The sequence below is a fragment of the Cebus imitator genome, unplaced genomic scaffold, assembly GCF_001604975.1.
Source record: "Cebus imitator isolate Cc_AM_T3 unplaced genomic scaffold, Cebus_imitator-1.0 Scaffold110, whole genome shotgun sequence".
Classification (NCBI taxonomy): Eukaryota; Metazoa; Chordata; class Mammalia; order Primates; family Cebidae; genus Cebus; species Cebus imitator.
The window spans coordinates 2,694,600-2,715,902 of record NW_016107425.1 but is presented as its reverse complement, the minus strand read 5'-3'; the positions used below and the strand labels follow the sequence as shown (position 1 = coordinate 2,715,902).

Here is a 21,303-nt window from a genome sequence, read left to right as displayed (position 1 = left end):
TTCACACACATTAACTAATTTTAGTTCTATAGATAGCTCTCCATCCTAAGGAAGTATCTAAAACACAAAACATTTTTAATATAAAATATCATTCCACTATTTATAACAGCAACAATTATTTTCAAATGTCTTAGTTGTCCAACAACAAGGAAGAGCCTAAGCCACATGATCTGTATGATTTCAGCCAATACAAATTATATTTATAAAGAACTGTTAATAACCTAGGAAATGATCATCCTATGAAGTTCATTTTAAAAGGCATGAAGTCATGAAGTTCAAGCTCAAACATGCTAAAAAAAAATACACCAAAAAATACTGCAGGAAAATATGCAAAAAATGTTAAGACTCATTATTCCTGGTGATAGGGTTTATAGAAATAAATTAATAATTATAAGTCAGAAACTATTTGATTTGGTCCAATTACAACACAGTTTAAATCATAGTCTATAAAATTTCATAAGCTCCTGCCACTTTCCTTCTGGGAAGGAGAAAAATATGTCAACACATGTTAATTGATGATACTCTCAGAAAGAAGCTGATGTGTGTATGGTGTGTGTGTGTGTGTGTGTGTGTGTGTGTGTTTGTACACACTATCACCTCTCAGATGCAATCTAGCAGCAACCCTCACAAACAAAAAGAGGAAGGGATGTGCTGGTAGCAATTATGTCACATGTCATTCACTTTAAAAAGACTCATAGTGCTGTCTCAGATACCGGTTTAGCATCTAAACATCAGTAAGCTTTAAAAAAAAAAAGTTTTCCTTTTCCCCTATAATTTCCCTTATTTCCAATTTTTTATTTCTAAATCTTTTCATTCACTGCAATATCAATCCTATGAAATCAAAGCCCCATTAATGAAGTTTCTTTCCTATAAAATCATATAAATAAGTAGAATTAGGTATATAAAATCAGTTGAACACCTGTGTTGCTTTCCCCAATTCAAAAGAAATATATTCGAATATACTTTTTGTTAGAGGTATTCTGATGTGGCAGAATTTGACCACAAAAGTCTTTGTAGGCAGATAAAAATCAATTGTAGGTAAATAAAAAAAGAAAACCAAGGTTAATTCAACAAAAATCAAAAGAAGAAAAGCTCTCTCTTAAATAATTTTCCAGTTTTTTAAAAGTTATTCCATTTTGTGGTTTTTATTTTATTATTGTTCACTCTCCCTTCTCACCAATGTCTACACTATTTCCCTGAAGGTGATTAATCATATGTACATTTTAAAATTATTTCAGTCTTGCAAATTGACCACTTTATGATTATATTTCAAATAACTCAAAACAATATTAGAGTTAAGAAATGTCCACTTTTGATTCCTGTAAGCTCCTCCAAGGAGCAGTTTCATTGCTCATTTCTCCTGTGGATATTTAGGATTAGGACTTCCAATCACAGAGACAAAAATATATTAATCATCTGAGCACAAAGCGCTCTTTAAAATTAGAATTGCTTTGACATCCATGACCTGTTAAGTGTTGAATTCTAAAATGAACTCTAAAATGAACCTCTAAAGTTGTTAAGATAAATATCCAGTGAAGTGCTGAAAAGGTAAGAAGCAAAGCACAGAGATAATGTAAAATTCAATTGAGGAACAGATAAGGTTCATTGACAAGCTGATAATGTACAGCTACAGCGCAAGGAGATGAAAGAGCACAATAAAATTATATTCTATTCACATTCAACCAATTGGATATCCAGGTCTGGCTATGCCTTTTAGATGAAGCTGCCTCATTATGGTTCCCTTGGTATGTTCTATAACTGCACACTTTTGTATCAATAGAAGGCTCCCTTATTTAAGCTCTGATGATTTACATAATTAAACAAGGAAGCCTAATCTAGGTTTTTAAATTATTTTTGGTAAATAGAATGTAAAACCTGGCAACCAACTAGATAGTTCTAATGTAGACCTTCAAATATCGTCAGGGAATATTTATGAGTCTGATGTATATATGGTGCCCTAACATCACAACAAAGACTTACTATTCTCAAGTTACCTTCGGTTTTTGACATGAAAAACTTTTAAAACATGCTGCTTATCACTGAATTTATCTATGAATAAAATATGATAACAACTCAATACAAAAGCATTATCAAAAGGCAGATGGTGGAATAACAGCAAACAAATGTTTCAAATGAGCAGTTGTTGGAACTTCTAGGTATCTAGGACCATTTTCTCGCTCTAGCACATCTGCCCAAGAGGTAAGACACTGATTCAACAGAGGTATGAGACAAATTCGTCACTGGTAACACTAAACCGTTTAAATATGAAAACCAAAATTCCATGGGTAGGATCGGAATGATACCACCATGCTGTAATCATCAGCATCCACGGTCAAAAGCACACAAACAGTGTCTTTACAACCCCATTTAAATGATAGTAGCTTTCCTGATCTGAATGCTACTCACCAGTTCCCTAGGTGCAGCTTTTTTTTTTTTCATGAAAATTATTATTGAAGAAAACTAAAGTAAAACGTATTTTTCCCCTCTTTAAGTAATAATAACATTTAAAGGATAAACCAAAATTCCAAAAGGACTTCATTCATCCCTTTCATTGTTTTGTGAAGTTACTTGTTTATGATATCAACAAAAGCAATTAGTCTATGGGTACCTTCCCAAAAAGAAGCCTTCTTACAAATAAAGGGGTAGTGCTGCATTGATTCAGCCTGTGTTTGCCCCACATGCACTAACTAGTCTGACCTCTGTTCTCTAAAATACCTCATCTACCTATTTAGTAAAGTCTGGATTACACTGATCTAAATTCAAACTAGGTGACCTCTCAGTTCATTCAAGGTCTTTGGTCAAATGTTTCTTCTACAGAAAGACCCCTCCGACCACCCTCTGTAAAATAACACTACCCCTCATTCTCTTCCCCTTTTCCCCTTTTCTCTGCTTGATTTTCCTTCATTGCTCTTATCATATGTACATCTTAAATGATGTACACAGTAGTACAGTTTTGTGTGTATTTGTTTACCATCTGTTCCTCCACCTCCATATTCTCTTACCTTTTCTTCACAGCATTTATTACCCTCCAACTTCTCGTATTCTGTCATCACTGTATTCCTTACCAGCTAGAACAGCATATAGCACATACCAGGTACTCATAAATAGTTTTTTGAAGACTGACTAAATGAATGAATGTCTTCCCACCTAGTATTTCAATTTGTGAATTCAGGGCCTTTGACAGTTTTTTTCACTAATGTGTACCCGGCAAGAGTGGCAGGAACATGGTAGGCAGACAATAAAATCTCTAAACGAATGAGTGAATGACACTAGGAAAGCAATCTACTACAATCAGATCCTTTTCCTACAATACTTTTGAGTGGGAGAAGGTGGAAGACAGTATGAGGCAGGTAGAGGAATGACAAAAGGAATGGCAAGGGACATTGAATATGGAACTTTTCTATATTCCAGGTTTCTTTAAAGAGTTGATAAAAAAATATGTAAAATTCAAGAACACAGCTTTTGCTATGACATGTCCAATAACTAACTAATGACTGCACAGCAAAGCAAACAATCAATACAGTAAAAAAGTCAACCTTTAAAATGGGAGAAAATATTTGCAAATGATACATCTGATAAAGGGTTAATATTCAAAATATATAGGGAACTCATAAAATTCAATACCAAAAAAACAAGTAATCTGACTTTTCTAATGGGCAAAACACCTGAATAGACATTTTTTCAAAGAAGACAAACAAATGGCCAACAGGCGTATGAAAAGGTGCTTAACATTACTAATCATCAGAGAACTGCATATCACAACTACAATGAAAAACAATGCTGAGGGAATGTATTAACTTCTCTTCCAAGGTCCACAAGGGGCGTGGTTTCAAAGGCAAAAACTTCCCAGCATCATGCCTCACCTGCCTTCTTTCATGTCTCCGTCCGTGAGCCTAGAGTTCTTTGTCTAACTTTCATGCGCAGGAAAGGTAGACTGCCCAGGTGAGCTTCCTTTGTTTAGAAAAGCCCTGGAAGGAGGAGCTCTGTTGTGGACCAGACAATCAATATGATGTCAAAGTCAAAGATCAATCACTCCGGCAGAAGTCTGAAGGAACTCCTCTCATGGGACAAGAACGTGAATGAGGCGGGAGTAACTCCCAGATTAAAAGTCCCCCTGCCCCTCACTTGTCCGGACTCCATCTCTGGATCCCCTCCCACGACAGTGTGGGAGTTCCCTCTCTCTCTCTCTCTCTCTCTCTCTCTCTCTCTCCCTACTTCTCTTTCTCTCTCTCTTTCTGCCTAATAAATCACTTTTCTGCAAAGCTCTTGGGGTCTGATATTTACTTGAAAAATATCACTGCACCACCAGGGTCTCTGACCCATTCTTGGGTGAGCAAGAACCCAAGGACTTGAAAAAAAAAACACATCTGATCGGGGAACAGTGAGCACCTTCCATTCCCCAATTGCAATGTCACACCTGTTAGAATGCCTATTACCAAAAAGACATAAAATAACAAGTGTCATTGAGGATGTGGAGAAAAGGGACCCCCTGTGCACTGTTGATGGGAATGTGATATAGTTTGGCTTTATCCCCACCCCAATCTCATCTTGAATTGTAGCTCTCATAATTCCCATGTGTTGTGGGAGGGAACCTGGCAGGAGATAACTGAATCATGGGAGCAGTTTCCCCTATACTGTTCTCTTGGTAGTGGGTAAGTATCACAAGATCTGACGATTTTAATTAGAACACCTTTCACTTGGTTCTAATTCTCTCTCTTGCCTGCCACCAATATATGATGTGCCTTTCACCTTCTGCCATGATTATGAGGCCTTCCCAGCCACATGGAACTGTGAGTCCATTAAACCTTTTTTCCTTTATAAATTAACCAGTCTCTGGTATGTCTTTATCAGTAGCACGAAAACAGACTAAATTTCCTGGTACAGTAAATTAGTACCAGGAGAATGGGGCACTGCTGAAAAGATACCTGAAAATATGAAAGTGACTTTGGAACTAGGTAACAGGCAGAAGTTGGAAGAGTTTGGGGGGCTCAGAAGAAGACAGGAAAATGTGGGAAAGTATGGAACTCCCTAGAGACTTGTTGAATGTCTTTGCCCAAAATGTTGATAATGACATGGACAATGAAATCCAGGCTGAGAAGGTCTCAGTTGGAGATGAGGAACTTGTTGGGAACTGGAGTAATGGTGACTCTTGCTATGTTTTAGCAAAGAACTCGCTGCATTTTGCCCCTGCCCTAGAGATTTGTGGAGCTTTGAATTTGAGAAAGATGATTTAGGGTATCTGGTAGAAGAAACTTCTAAGTGGAAAAGCATTCAAGAGGTGACTTGGGTGGTGTCAGAAGCATTCAGTTTTAAAAGGGAAACAAAGCATAAAAGTTTGGAAAATTTGCAGCCTGAAGATGCAATAGAAAAGAAAAACCCATTTTCTGGGGAGATATTCAAGCTGGTTGCAGAAATTTGCATGGTAACGAGGAGCCAAATGTTAATCAGCAAGATAATGGGGAAAATGTCTCCAGGGCATGTCAGAGACCTTTGCAAGAGCCTCTTCCATCACAGGCCCAGAGGCCTAGGAGGAAAAAATGGTTTTGTGGGCTGGGCCCAGGGCCCCCCTGCTGTGTGCAGCCTAGGGACTTGGTGCCCTCTGTCCCAGCTGTCCCAGCCACTCTAGCCATGGCTAAAAGGGGCCAAGGTACAGCTTAGCCTGAGGCTTCAGAAGGTGAAAGCACCAGCCTTGGCAGCTTCCATGTGGTGTTGAGCCTGCCAGTGTACAGAAGTCAAGGACTGAGGTTTGAAACCTTCTTCCTAGATTTCAGAGGATGTATGGAAATGCCTAGATGTCCAGGAAGAAGTTTGCTGCAGGGGCAGGGCCGTCATGGGGAAATTCTGCTAGGGCAGTGCAGAAGGGAAATGTGGGATTAAAGCCCCCACACAGAGTCCCTGCTATACAGGGACTAAATTGACAGCTGCCTAGTAGAGTTGTGAGAAGAGGGCCACTGTCCTCCAAACCCCAGAATGGTATAACTACCAACAGCTTTTACTGTGTGCCTGGAAAAGCCATAGACACTCAACATCAGTCCCTGAAAGCAGCCAGGGGGAAGGCTATACCTGCAAAGCCACAGGGGTCAGGCTGCCCAAGAACATGAGAACCCATCTGTTGCATCAGCATGACCTGAATGTGAGACACAAAGTCAAAGGAGATCATTTTGGAGTTTTAAGATTTGACTGCCCCCCTGGATTTTGGACTTGCCTGGAGCTTTTAATTCCTGTATTTTGGTTAATTTCTCCTATTCAGAATGGCTGTATTTACCCAATGCCTATAACTCCATTGTATCTAGGAAGTAACTAACTTGCTTTTGATTTTATAGGCTTGTAGGCAGAAGGGACTTGCCTTGTCTCAGAAGAGACTTTGGACTGTGGACTTTTCTGTTAATGCTGAAATGAGTTAAGACTGGGGAACTGTTGGGAAGGCACGATTGATTTTGAAATGTAAGGACATGAGATTTGGGAGGGGCCAGGGCAGAATGATATGGTTTGGTTGTGTCCCCACCCAAATCTCATACTGAATTGTAGCTCTCATAATTCCCATGTGTTGTAGGAGGGACCTGGTGGGAGATAACTGAATCATGGGGGCAGCTTCCCCTATACTGTTCTTGTGGTAGTGGATAAGTCCCATGAGATCTGATGGTGTTACAAGAGGAAGACCCTTTCACTTGTTTCTCATTCTCTCTCTTGTCTGCCACCAATATAAGATATGTCTTTCACCTTCTGCCATGATTGTGAGGCCTCCCCAGCCACATGGAACTGTGAGGCCTTTAAACCTCATTTCCTTTATAAATTACCCTGTCTTGGGTAATATCTTTCTCAGCAGCATGGAAACAGACTAATACAGAATGTAAATTAGTACACTATGGAAAACCTTATGGAGGTTCCTCAAAATTAAGGTTAGAACTACCTTATGATCCAGCAAGCCCATGTGTAGGTACATATCCAAAGGAAATAAAATGAGTATCTCAAAGAGACATCTGCATTCCTCTGTTTATTGCAGCATTATTCACAATAATCAAGATACAGAAACAACCTAAATGTCTGTTGACAGATTAATGGAAAAATAACATGAGGTATATATATATATATATATATATATATACACACACACACACACACACACACAAGAAATATTATTGTCTTAAAAATAAAGGAAATCTTGGTATGTGCAACAACATGGATGAACCTAAAGGACAGTACGCCAACTAAAACAAGCCAGACACAGAAAGACAAATACAGCATGATCTTACTTACATGTAGAATCTAAAATATTCAGACTCCTAGAAACAGGCACCTACCACCTGCGTATAGTCCCAGCTACTTGAGAGGTCAAAGCAGAAGGATTGCTTAAGCCCAGGAACTCAAGGCTGCAGTTAGCTACGATTGTGTGACTGCACTCCAGACTGGTTGACACTAGTGAGACCCTATCTCAAAAAATAAAATAAAAATTAAAATGTGAATACGTTCAGGAGATCTAATGTATAACAATGTGAACATAGTTAACAATACTGTAATTCATACTTGAAATTTGCTAAGAGAGTAGATCTTAAGGTTCTCACCACACACACATACTAGGTAACTATATGAGGTGATGAATATGTTAATTAGCTTGATTGTGGCAATTATTTCACAATATATACACATATCAAAGCAACAAGTCATACATCTTAAATATATACAATTTTTCCTTGTTTTTGTGCCTCAATGAAAATGAAAAATTAATGACTAGAAGAATAAGGCTGCTCTAAGACTGTCCCAAACACAAGGGAAAACATTAATATCTTCATTTGGGGTTTAAACAGAATTGAAATTTCACATAATATCAAGAATCAAATTACTAAGTTGTGAATAATATCTGCTTCCCATCAAAGGTCTTTTTTATTTGTTTTCAACATCTCAACTGTTAAGTCTTTTCTAAGGGCCTACAAAAATTATTTCTCCATTTAATTAAGGGGGGTATACTACTTTCACCAATGTATAAGTAGTATTTCTGGCTGGGTGCAGTGGCTCAAGCCAGTAATTACAGCACTTTGGGAGGCTGAGGTGGGTGAATCACCTAAGGTCAGGAGTTCAAGACCAGCCTAGCCAACATGGTGAAACGCTGTCTCTGCTACAAATACAAAAATTAGCCAGGCATGAAGGCAGCCACCTGTAATCCCAGCTACTAGGGAGGCTGGGGCAGGAGGATCATTTGAACCCAGGAGGCAGAGGTTGCAGTGAGCCGAGATCACACCACACTCCAGCCTAGGCAACAGAGTAAGACCCTGTTTCAACAAAAAAGGTAATATTTCTATTCAGCAAGTCATCCTATTTGATATGCTTACATTGTACAATCAATTTTATTCAGTGTAAGTGTTTTTAGAAAATTATTTCAACCACAGCTAAGCATTTTAAGATTACTTCAGTGCAATTAACATATGTCCCTTGGTTTCCATAGTTGCAATTCGAGGGGCCATGTTTTGTAGCATTACCTGTGGGCTCTTAACCACCATCTGTCTATTTGTTAGAGTGGCACCAATATTCCTCCTTGAGAATACACCCTTGCCCCCACATCCTCAGAGAGAAGAGATGGACCACCATTAATGCATACATTCTTGTTTGGCTACCAAATGATACATGAAATGAAATAAAGCAATGGAACAAAAAGGTCAAATGATAGCCAAACAAGAATGTAATTTTCCCCCAGCTTGGCTGACACCAAAGTCATATTACTCTCCATTCAACCAACAACACAGAATAAAATAATTCCAGGTATCTACTGGAAAATATTACTTCAAAGTCATTGCACCCCAATCATAATCATTACTAATGGCTCAAATGTGAAAAACAATATTCGTAGTGGATTTCCATAAAGAAAAACAGTCCATCTATTTCAAAAATATACTAAAGTCTTCCTTGGATTAAATCAGATCACTAGAAAACTGTATATTATATTGCTCACCTAGCAGAATTACACTTCCTTAATGTCTCTTTAGAATTATGCTCTATTGAAAGAGCCCTATGAAACTCACTACTGAATCACTGTTGAAATGTTGTTGAGGATATTGTTCACCACATTGCAAAGTATCTTCTTGAGACTGAGGGAATCAAGAGGTCCCAGTATCAGCTTGACTAATTGTTCTTCTCCAGCAGAAATAATTTCAGTTTATAAATACTAAGTAACAAAATACCTGTGCTTCCTACTTTATGTTGATCATGAGAAATTGTAGCTGAAATGCTTATATTAGCAAAGAAGAAAGGTTAAAATTAACTATGTAAGTTTCTGCTTTAAGAAGCCAGAAAAAGAAGAGTAAGTTAAACCCAAAGTAAGGAGAAAAAAGGGGAAAAAAAATGAGCAAAAATCAATAAATTTCTCAAACATCAGAGTAAATCAACTAAAGGTTGGTTCTTTTAAAAGATTAAAAAAATCAGGACACTTCTAGTAAGAATGAATTTTAAAAAGACACAAATTACCAATATGGGATACAAAGGACAGACCAATAATACATATCCTAAAGGCATTAAAAGGATTATAAGGAATATTATGAACAACTCTATGTCAATAAATTTGATAACTTAGATGAAATCAACAAACTCCTTGAAAAAACATCAAAACGGACACAAAAAGAAACAGAAAATCTGAGTAGTCCTCTATTACAGAGTTTAAATTTGTCATTAAAAAGCTTTCCACTTAGAAAAATCCTGGCTCACATGATATTTATAAGGCATTTGCAAAATAAATAGCATTGATCTGAGATAAGTTCATTTAAAGATAGAGGGAAAAAATAGGAAAAAAGGCAAATGTTTCTTGATTCATTTGATGAAGTCAGAATAATCCTGATACTAAAATAAGAAAAGAAAGTTATAGGCTAATATCCCTCATGAATTGACATGAAAGTAGCATTAATAAAATATTAGTAAGTTGAATAAAGTAATGTATAAAAAGTACAATGCATGGTGACAAAGTAGTATCTATTCTCATAAGGCAAGGTTGGCTTAACATTTGAAATTCAGTCAATGTAAATTCACTATATTTACAGAATAAAAGAGAAAAAATCGTTTAATCATCCCAATAATTTCAGAAAAGGGAATTTGCTAAAACAAAACAAAACAACATGAAAGACAACTAAAGTGGCAAAATAGCAAACTATTTCTTATAAGATCATAAACAAAACAAGAGCATCATTCTCACCCCTTCTATTCAACCTTGCCCTGGCATTCCTGGCAAATGCAATAAGGCAAGAGAAACGTAAGAGAAGATATAAAAATCAGAAAGAATAAGTAAAACTGCCAGTATGCACATTCAAGATTGTCTATGAGGAAAATCCCAATTAATCTACAAAGCCACTACTAGAACTGAATAATTTGCCCAAAGTTACACTATCAATAAAATTAACACTGAGGTTTGAGCCTATACCCTCTGGCTGTTAAATTTTCAACCTCTACACTACATTTTCTCTCTAGAGATGACCATGCAACGTTTGCATTAGCTCATACACCTCAACACAGCCATTATTGCAGACAATCTCATTTGAAGATGTGAAAACAGAGTTTCAGAAAGATTAATAGCTTGGCCCAGATCACATAGCTAGGAGGTAGAGGTGACAGAATTTGAATCCAACTCTGGCTGATCCTAAGACAAAGCTGATTTGACTATATCATGTTTCCCGGACTGGAAACAGAAAACAACGAGGAGATCCAGATGCTAAGGCCCTGAAATAAAAGTGGAATATAAAAGTTAAGACAATTGGTGATTGGTTAGATGTGGAAAAGGACATAGGAAAGGGAAAATGCAGAATGAGGAAGTCGTGATGTCATAAATAAAATGGGTAAGTGAGAAGGAGAAACTACTGGGGAGCAGGGCTGAAAAAGATGAGGTCAACTTTAGACAAGTATCAATTTGTTAGGTTAGAGACCATTTTGACGGCAAAAATGATAGAACACCAAACAAAGAGTGCTTTAGAGAAACAGGGTTTTTTTTCTTCACAAAACAAAAATCTGAAGGTGGGTAACTACTGATCCAGGTTCAGCAGGTAGACAAAGCCAGAACTGGGAGCTCTGTGTTTCCCTGGGCACTTCCTCCTGGGATTGCAACACGGCTGCCACAGGCCCAGGCCTCCCGTAGTAACTCCAGGCAGAAAGAGAGGAAGGGGGAATCAAACACATGGGTAAAACAGGAGCTTCCCTGGAAGCCTCCGGCAGACTTCCGCTATGTCTCATTGGCCAGACAGTGTCACGTGGACAGCTCACCTCAAGGGAGATTGGGAAAATAAGTAAGTTGTTTTTCCCACCCTCTACAGCAGAGGTAGGTGAAGGAAAACAATGTCTGCCACAAAATATTAATGGGATATTCATGTGAGAATATCCAACAGACAGACAAAAATGCATTTGGGCTAGAAGATAAGCCACAGACACAGAGTTTAAGGAATCTGCACAGTTACAGCAAAGGAAACAGATGACTGCTCCAAGAAAGAGCTGGCATGGCGAGAAAAGAAAGCAGTGGCAGCACTTTGTTTTTCTTTTGGGGCAGGGGAAGCAAGCGGATGCACACGGATGCAGCTGAGTCAACACGCCAGGCCTGTCTGCCTCCGCTCCAGCCAGCCAGATTGTTCTGTCAGACGTTCAGCTGGATCTCTCACTGTCTCCCTCCCCACCCAGTTCTTTCCATCCTCTCTGACTTTCCTCAGCCTCTCAGTACTCCTAGGGCGTTCTCTCCCTCATCTCTGAACTGAAAGTACTAGAGGAAAAACCCAGCCTCACAGACCACTATTGAGGATGCAGGAAGGTCGTTTTATTCTGACTGAAGAAAAACTAGCTGCATGTGGGGTGAGGAGGTGGTGCACGAGAATAAGCAGCCACAATGGGAAGGCCATAAAATCTTCTAAACTCACGGGAAATTCCAGCAAAAGGTATCTGCCAGTCCCACCCTCAAGGAGTTGGGGGGCGAGGGGGCAGGCAGAAATCCATTTGAGAGAACGCCAACTAAGACAAAGTGGCTGGATTGCTTTGCTAAGCACTACTTTTCCCCTGAAGACTCTTTCCAGCTCCCAGGCTGTGTGCAGGAGACCAGGCAGCAGGCCCAAGGGTGTGGACTGAGCACACCAATCCCACATGTACCCACAGTCTGAGGGAGTCCAGGTCTGGCTAAACTTTCCTTACCTAATAGACTAATCAGCACCACAGAATTTAACCCTCATTACATATGAGGTTGTACTGTTCACGAGTCACTCCAAATATATAAGTCATGTGCTCCCATGTATTTGGGGCCCCAGTGAAATGTCCCCCAATAAATTGCAAATAGATCATTGCCAAGCATTAAACTTTAAAAACAATATATTGCTAACATTACAAAAACTGATCACTTGGCATTACATACCTCATTATGGAAATATATAACACTTCTCTGATGCAGCCTTAACAAAAAAAACAAACCCTAGACCCAAATACCAATTTGCAGGAAATACAGGGAACAAAAGAGTATGTTAAAAAAAAAAAAAAACTGCATGAGGGTACAATGAAAATTCAGACTGAAAAAAACAACAACGCAGTTTCTTCAAGAAATGTATTAATTACAAGGAAGAAAAAGAGAGAAAGAGAGAACCTAGACGTACACATATCAAATAAATGCAACTTATTTGGCTCTTGATACAAACACACTGCAAAAAAGAAAGTTATCAGGTAAATGGGAATATTTGAACACTGACTGAATAATTGATTATATTAGAGAACTAATGTCAAGTTGTTTAATGTGTGTGATATTGTTTTCTTTATAAAAAGTCACTACCTTTTAGAGACATACACTGAAATAATTACAGATGAAATACGTGTGATTTACTTGAAAATAATCCTGGGGAAAGTGGGGTGTTCGTGGGGGTATAAACAAAACAAGGTTGGCTGGGTTTTTTTGTTTATTTTTGAGACGGAGTTTCGCTCGTTACCCAGGCTGGAGTGCAATGGCACGATCTCAGCTCACTGCAACCTCCGCCTCCTGGGTTCAAGCAATTCTCCTGCCTCAGCCTCCCGAGTAGCTGGGACTACAGGCTGCGCCACCATGCCCAGCTAATTTTTGTATTTTTAGTAGAGACGGGGTTTCACCATGTTGACCAGGATGGTCTTGATCTCTTGATCTCGTGATCCACCCACCTCAGCCTCCCAAAGTGCTGGGATTATAGGTGTGAGCCACTGTGCCCGGCCAACAAGGTTGGCTGTAAGTTGATGATGCTGGAGTAGGGGAAGGGGTGGCACAAAAGGTTCACACTGGCTGGGCCCAGTGGCTGAGGCCTATAGTCCCAGCACTTTGGGAGGCCAAGGTGGGAAGAGCACTTCAGCCCAGGAGTTTGAGACCAGCCTGGGCAACGTAGGGAGGCTCCATCTCTACAGAAAAATTTTAAAATTAACCAGGCATGGAGGCACACATTTGTGGTCCCAGCTACTCAGGAAGCTGAGGCAGGAGGATTGCTTGAACCCAGGAGGTCAAGGATGCAGTGAGCTGTGATCATACCACTGCCTTTCAGCCTGGGTGACAGAGTGACCCTGTCTAAAAAAAAAAAAAAACACACACACACACAAAGAATTAAGAATCATACTGTTATGTCTTCTTTTTGTATATTTTGAATTATTCTATAATAAAAAAGTGTTAGTTTTTTTTAAAAAGTGGGGGGAGGATTTAAGGAGGAAGAATAGATTAGATTAGAGCTATGCAGGGTCATTCTTTTTTTAAGTATTCACATTAGCCAAAACACACAGAAGAAGCAACAGAGGCAGATGTGGATGATGTCACCCACTCATTTCCCCAGCAAAGGGCCCACTGTAAGAGCCTTTTTACAGGGTTAGAGAGGCCATGATCCCTGAGGAGAAGGATGCCTGTGGCTATCCCACCCTGGGTCCATTAGCACCTTCTCTAGTCAAGGCACTGCACTGAAGCTGAAGATCAAATGATGAATAAAATATATGTACTGAAGTCAAGTGATGTGAAAAGAGAAGTAAGCAGGCCATTATAATGGAGTCAAACCTATGCTATGTTATTAGAGTGGGACACCAAAGTATGCTCTGGGAGCACAGGCAATGGTGCTGTGACTGGAAGAGGTGGCAGCCACGCTGTCTTGGACAATTCCCAAAACTACCTTCTCATTATCATCCAATTCGCAGGCTCTGTTGCTCTAGGAAGAGGATGTACTCTTGCACAGGCCAGAAGATGTAAGTGTCCTGACCTCCTGGCAGCTTGGCTTCTCATTGTAAATGCAGAAAACGGACTTCTGAGAATAACTGGATTTCCCATTCAGCTTACTTAGAGGAAGAATATATTAGCCAAAAGATGTGAGTGTCCACTTCTCTGATGTGACAGATCTTATTGTCAAATTAATAAACTGTCTTTCTGGCTTTTACAGTCTCTGAGAGTCTGGTGCCTGCATATCTGTCGCTGAAAGATGTACTCCTGATGTGCTAACAAGTCAGGATTCTGGGATTGCAAGACCAGCTCTGAGCCCTGGAGAATTTACCAGAGTAATGTCATCCCTTGGGACCTGGCTAGTAGATACCAGCCTCCTCCAGGGACCCCCTTCTGCTCTGTGTGCTTCTTTGATCTTCTGTATTTCTCAAGGGTGGACCCATGTCTGATCCTTCTTTGATATCTGAGTCATCTTCTCTCACCATGTGTGCTACAAAGCATTTTGATTCTTAAAACATTTGTTCCTTGATTTCTTTCACTCTCATTCAACCTCATCAAAATAGCTAACATAACATCTATCTGGGGGCAAGTCAGACGGAAACTGTCCATGGGGCATTTTTAAACTGAAACATGAATACTTAAAAAAATTCCTCATCTGCCTTTGAAAGATCACAACCTTTTGTATAACCCACTTCATCTTCTGCTTTGGCCTGTGATAGCCAGCATTCCTCAAAAAGCCAGTCAACTGAGGACCTTTCTCCAACCTATACTTCTCATTAAAGAACAAGAAACCAAACACCATGAACTCCTTTCCATATGAAGACAATTTCTTTTATCTCCAGTGGTTTTACTGTCAATCACTTAGATAGGTTCTTTCATCTATAACAAATGGCAAACTTCTTCTGTAAAGGTCCACATAGCAAATATTTTAAGCTCTGTGGGTCCAGTCTCCATTGCAGCTACTCTGCTCTGCCACTGCAGCGGGAAAGTGGCTGCATACAATACATAACCAAATGAGCATGGCTGTGTTCCCATAAAACTTTGTTTATAGATATTGAAATTTGAATTTCATAGACATTTCATGGGTCACAAAATACTACCCTTATTTTGATTTATTTCCAACCCGTCAGGAATGTGGAAACCATTCTTCACTCACAAGACATACGGGCAAGCTGTCAGATCTGGCCCATGGGCCGTAATGAATGCCAGCAATGAGTCGCTACATACGTGAATGTATATGGTCCCTATCCCTCATAATAATCCTTTACCAACCCTGAGAACTAGGACCCATAAGTAGATCTTAAGTTCACAGTTGGCAAATTTAAAACCTTATGAGAAAAATATTTTAATTAAGATTAAACAACGGGAAAAAAAAAAAAAAAAAAAAAAAGATTAAACAATGGGCCGGGCACGGTGGCTCATGCCTATAATTCCAGCACTTTGGGAGGCTGAGGCAGGCAGATCACCTGAGGTCAGGAGTTCGAGACCAGCCTGGCCAACATGGCAAAACCCCATCTCTACAAAAATATAAAAATTAGCCGGGCATGGTGGTGTGTGCCTGTAATCCCAGCTAATCAGGAGGCTGAGGTGAGAATCACTTGAACCCCAGTGGGGGAGGTTTCAGTGAGCTGAGATTGCGCCGTTACACTCCAGCCTGGGTGACAGAGCAAGACTCTATCTCCCCCACCTTCCCCAAAAAAGACATTTTACCTATCTGAAGTCCCAAATAGTGGGAACTATGTAATTTGTTCCTAGTTACCATCCCCTCAGAAAAAAATTGTAAGATCCATGAGATAGTAGGGGCTTGTTTTACTTTAACAATACATCTGCTGAGACATTTTTCAATGTTGGTTTATCCATCCAAATGTTCAATGTCTTTCTGATTTTAAGATTAGTGCTTGCAGACCCTCACCTCCTCAGCCCCACCATAGTCCAAGACCATGGATGTTCGATACATAAAAAGCTTTAGATGTTCTTTCTTTAACCTGACCTACATATCTACAACACTTTCAACCTCCTTCCCCACTTGCAAGTTTATACACTCTTGTCCTATCTATGATACCTTTCTAGGCATGCCTAACCAACACTTTAAGGCTCTATTTTCCTTGTATTTTGTTTGTTTCACTTCAACTTTCATTGCATACTTCTTTACTCCTGCAGACTTTCTCTTTTAACTCTCCTTTTTATTTCCAGTCCCAGGGTTTCTCTTTTTCTCGCCATCCACAACAGTTGTCACTTGAATGAGGCACATATCTGAACTACGTTTCCCAGTTATGTCCTTTTCCCAGTTAAAAGGTCCCAGCATCATATTCCCAAGTGAACTCACAAGGGTTCATTGTACTATTCTTTCTTTTTTGTGCAGGGTTGAAAATGTCCATAATAAAAAAGGTTTTAGAAAAATAGAGCATACATTCCTATATTCTAGATTTGGTCACGAGGACTTTGTAGTTGGGAAGAAATTAGCATATTCATATGCCACACCACTGCCTGGCATGCCCTCCCTATTCTCTTCCTGGTAAAATTTCCCTCAGCCTCTGAGGTCTAGGCCGGAATCCTCTGGAAGCATCCTGGCCAACTTGATAACTCTCTCATCTGCATTCCCAAAGCACTTTATACATCTCCATTAAAGCACTTATCATTGCACTGTGGTTAGCTGTTTATATAGCTGTCCCACCACCAATCTCCCCGACCCTCCAAGCTTATAAGCAGCTCTCATATTTTGTTGCATCCCCAGTGCCCAGCACAGTGCCTGAAAAAGAGTATCAAGATAGCACTTCTCAGAGATTTTGAGGACAGTGTCCCCACTAAACGGAGGTTTCAGAGGGCTTCCCTAATCAACTTCCATCAGCACTCTCAACCTTTTCCCTTCCCTAAAAAAAATAAAATAAAAACAATCTAAGTAAAAACACAACTTCAAAACAAGTCCTCCACGGCCTTCTTACAATAAGATTGCTGCCCTAAATCATTTCCTCACAGGAATTGATTCTGGCATGAACACTGCAGAACATGCAAGTTTTCTCTTAATGCCACAAAATAAAAAAGGCTACATGGCACCTTACAGTTTTTTCAAAGTATTTCATCATTTTTTATTTCTTCCATGTGTCCACTTATCCCTGATAGTCCTATCCTCATTTTTCAGACACTCAAGGGAAGTAAAAGTAACATGTCCAATATCAGAACTGGTGACAGCTCTGGGCCTAAAACCCTTAACTTATTGATCTATCCATCTGCACTCTTCTGATGCTACACTCAGTACCTGTGAAGGTTTTTTTTCCCTAGTAGATTTTTTTTTACCATTATAAATGGTGGCATTAAATGGGGGCACCATGCTCTAAAAATCAATTTCAAGCAAAATCATTTGGGCAGATACACATTATGAAAAGAGAGTCGAATATGTCCCACTTGTGTTAGTCTTGCTCTATGATTTTGCCATAAGTACTTCTTATTGACTAAAGGGTTTCCAGTGAATTACCGACTGTTCAAAAACTGCCATGCCATGCATTTCTACAAATAGAAATATGTTATCTGTTATCTAAAAATTTCACTCATAAGGAAGCACACTATTTATAGGTTAAGTGCAAGATCTTGAATCCCATATAATTCCTTTTTCCTGATCTATTAAATTTAGATACTTATCACACTAACAACCTCTATACTTTAAATGCTCTTAGTTCTTCTACATAATCTTGTATGATTTAACCATTACTTTCATTGTCTTACTATTTATTGCATGCAACTCTTCTAATATTAGTACATATCATTTTAGACATAAATAGGGCACTGCCAGCCAAAAATCTTGCTACTGTGTGGTAATTGAAAGTCAAGTTTATTTCTCAGATATATTAAGTTATTCAAATGAGCTACATTTAGCTTTTCTCAAATTACTTAATACTTTTCAACAATGGCCTATAATAGAGTATGCAAAGCATGTCACACTTAAGATTTTCAAGTTTGATCTGGTTACGAATCTGTTAATTGAAAATTTTTCAATATGGCAGAGCACAAAATATTTCACACAAATGCAAATAGAGATGTCATGCCGATATCTGCAAGACGTGAATCATTGCCCTTCTGCATCTAACTCCGAAATTCAGAGGCAGTTCACTCGGCAAGATTTCTTGCTCAGTTCTTGAAAGTTCAGATGCATCACCTTTTAATCAGGGTAATAAGCTATAATTGCTAACATACCGTGTAATGTTTACTGCTAAACCTGCAATCTGGACAAACAGAAAATTATGCTGTCAGAGCTTGAAAACAACTGCAATCCACTGTTAACACACACATCCTCCTTAGGGAGAGCTGTCATCGGGAGTTACATGCTTTATGGTTTTAATTTTTTTAGAGTAAAGGTCTTTTCCTGAGAAGCAGGTATTAAGACGGAAGCAGCCTCCCAAATGACCTTCTCTAACACAGACCTTGAGTGAGCGACTGCGGGGGCAGAGAGCTGTGAATTTCAGCAAGGGACTCGACAGCTCCACTGGGTCCCTCACACTTTGCCTTCGAGAACAAAAAAAGAATGTTACTCTGCACCTGCCGGTGCCCCCACCCCTCCGTAAAACTTAATACCCGCGAGGTCTGAATAGCCGGAAGGGGTATGCATCGATTCTTCTGTCCCGTGATGCCAAGAGAAAATAAGCCCCCACCCAGGAGGGGAGCCTGGAGTCGCGGCGGGGCGGGGGGTTGGACAGGGGGGTGCTTTCTACCCCCCCTCCGGCCACTGCGCTGCTTTTTCTCCACCACGTGTAATAATCTCATGGCACCCCACGAGAGGCGGGGGTCCTTGTCCTCCTGTCTCCCGGACCAGGACCTCAACCCCTTCCCCCGTTCGGGGACCCCGGCCACCCGCAGCCCGGCCGCGCTGCGCCCAGGTGTGGGGGTGCGGCGGTCTCCGGGTCCGGGCAGCGCCGCAGAGCCCTGCCCCCGGCTGCGGCCCCCGGCGGAGCTACCTTTTATCCAGGCAGGCGATCCACTCGGCGGAGGAGGAAGAATGGGCAGCGTGCGCAGCGACCATGTTGAGCGGCGGCGCGCGGTGTCCCCGGCTGCGGCGACCTCCCGCGCTCGAGCTGCCTGCGCCTCCGCCCCCGCCTCGCCCGCCGCGCGGACCCCGCTCCTCCCGGCCGCCTCGCGACCAGCGCGGCTGCGACGGGCCCGCCCTCCCCGCGGGCTCCTGCGGCCTGGGGCGGGGAAGCGAGGGAGGGGACCCGAGGGGGCGGGACGCGGGCGCGGGGAGGGCCGAGCCGCCCGCCCGCCGCTGCACTGCGGCGCCCGGGGGTGGGGATTCCGCCCCGGGTGGGGACCCCGCGGTCCCGCCCGCTGGGGGATGCTGGGGGTGGCGACCCCGGTGGCCGGCACCTGCGACAGGTGGCCGCTGCGTCCCCCTGAGACTGGGGCCCCTCCCTCGCCCCGGGGCCTCCGAGGCGGGCGGGAGGGCAGGCGCTGCGGCGCGAGTGGGGAGGGGGATGCCAGTGTCTATATATTTTTCATACAGCAAATGCCACTAAAATGGCTGCTGCCTCTCTGTTTCCTTAGAAACCCTTGAGTCTTCCTCAGCAGCTGTCGAAACTTGCCGGCGGTTTCTTGCTCACCTTTGGTGTCTCCCCTTCAGAAAGGGCTGGAGGGGAGGGCGGGGAAGGCTTGGCGTGGGGACGCCCGTTGAGTCTCTCAGTGAGGAATGAGAGGGCAGCTTCTCCTGCGGGGTGAGGAAGGGCTGGGCGCAATGTGGGGGGGTGCAGTAAGGGCAGTGCAGAGGGCAGGGAAGGAGGGGCCGGTGGGCCCTATGTGGGCTGAGGGGGTGACAGACTGAAGTCACTGGCTTTGAACCCTGGGCCTGCCTGCACTTCCGGCACCTGTATGGTGAAGAAAACACAGTTGAGAATGGGGAGTAGCCGGACCACAGCAGAACTGAGGTTTTAAGATGCGGGCCAGGACACCCCCCGACCTCCAGTGCTCAGGTGAACTTGGATGGTTGGCCCCACTTCCTCTGCTTCCTCTGGCTGGAGTGTTGAATGGGGCCTGTCTCTTGTAAATGTTCACACAAATGTCATGCCTACAAGTTGTTCAGTTACACGCTGCCAAGAACCAAATTACACGCCGATGGTTGTTTAGGAATCTGGGGACAAGTTAAATCTTTTGAACTATCACCAAGCACTGTTTTGATATTTACGGCACTGCATTTGGGGGCAGACAATGGGGGAAAGGGACAGAGTACTGTTTTCTTCTACTGTTCCCCACCCCCATCCAACCCCGCTGAGGGGAGCTTCAAGGGGACTGGAGAGAAGGAAACAGCAAGCACTTTCTGGGATGCTTTGATCCTGACAATTATTACCATGATTTAAAACCTCCAAAGATTTGCCATTTCCCTCTGCTCAATAGCCAGGATCTGGTTTCAGGCCTGCCACAGTGTTCCAGCAGCAACTCCTCCCTCCCTGCTCAGGGCCCTTTCCCCAGTTGACCTTCATTCTGTTAATTTCTATCATGTTTATGGTAACATTTAAAATAATATACGATATAAAGATTAACCAAAGGTATTTATGTTGTGGCTTTTTTACTATACAGGTATGAAGGAGGAAATGTATCTCCTATATATATTAAGTTTCACTTATAAACACATCAGAGAGCACCTGAAAATGTTTCAAGGTCACCAAAAGCTTTCTGAAAATGCCTTTATGCAAAGATTTCCAGATAAGGAGCTAGAGGAGAAAGGAGTGGCACATCACCTGTCATCACACGGAAGCTCACGGAAGCTCGGAGTTGCCATAGCTTTGGTTATGATACTATTAATAGTCGCCGTTTATTGAACATCCACTGAGTGTTAGACTCCGTGCAGCACTCTTTACATGTGTGATCCCGTTTAATCTTCAGAACACTCTGAGGCAGAGCCAGAAGGACACTACTCCACAAGGAACAATAAATATCCTTGAAAATGTAATGAAATGCTGAAAATGGTATGTATCAGTACTTTCAGGGAGAGTGTTAATTGGATTGGAAGGAAGACACTGATGAGCTGCTGGGAGTGGGAGTGAGACCCTCGAGGAGTCTACAGTGCATTTTAAGGAGTGTAGCTGTGATGAATTGCAAGGCCTTTGTTTTGCTGTGTGGGGGTCCTGCCTTTTCTCTAAAGAGAAGTTGAAGACTTATTTAAAGAATATCCTTTC

At 41.5% G+C, this 21,303-nt stretch overlaps 1 protein-coding gene across 2 annotated transcripts in view; it reads right to left on the bottom strand.

Moving 5' to 3' along the window:
• Positions 1-19,346, bottom strand: part of RAPGEF4 (Rap guanine nucleotide exchange factor 4) — a 323,726-nt gene extending 304,380 nt beyond the window's left edge. Inside the window, exon 1 of one of the 2 annotated variants that reach the window (XM_017538228.1) lies at positions 19,096-19,346. In XM_017538228.1, coding sequence (XP_017393717.1) covers positions 19,096-19,160 — 65 coding nt within the window. In that variant the 5' untranslated portion in view covers positions 19,161-19,346. The remainder of the gene's footprint in view (positions 1-19,095) is intronic. The other variant, XM_017538229.2, reaches the window with a different exon arrangement.
• Positions 19,347-21,303: the final 1,957 nt, after the last annotated feature.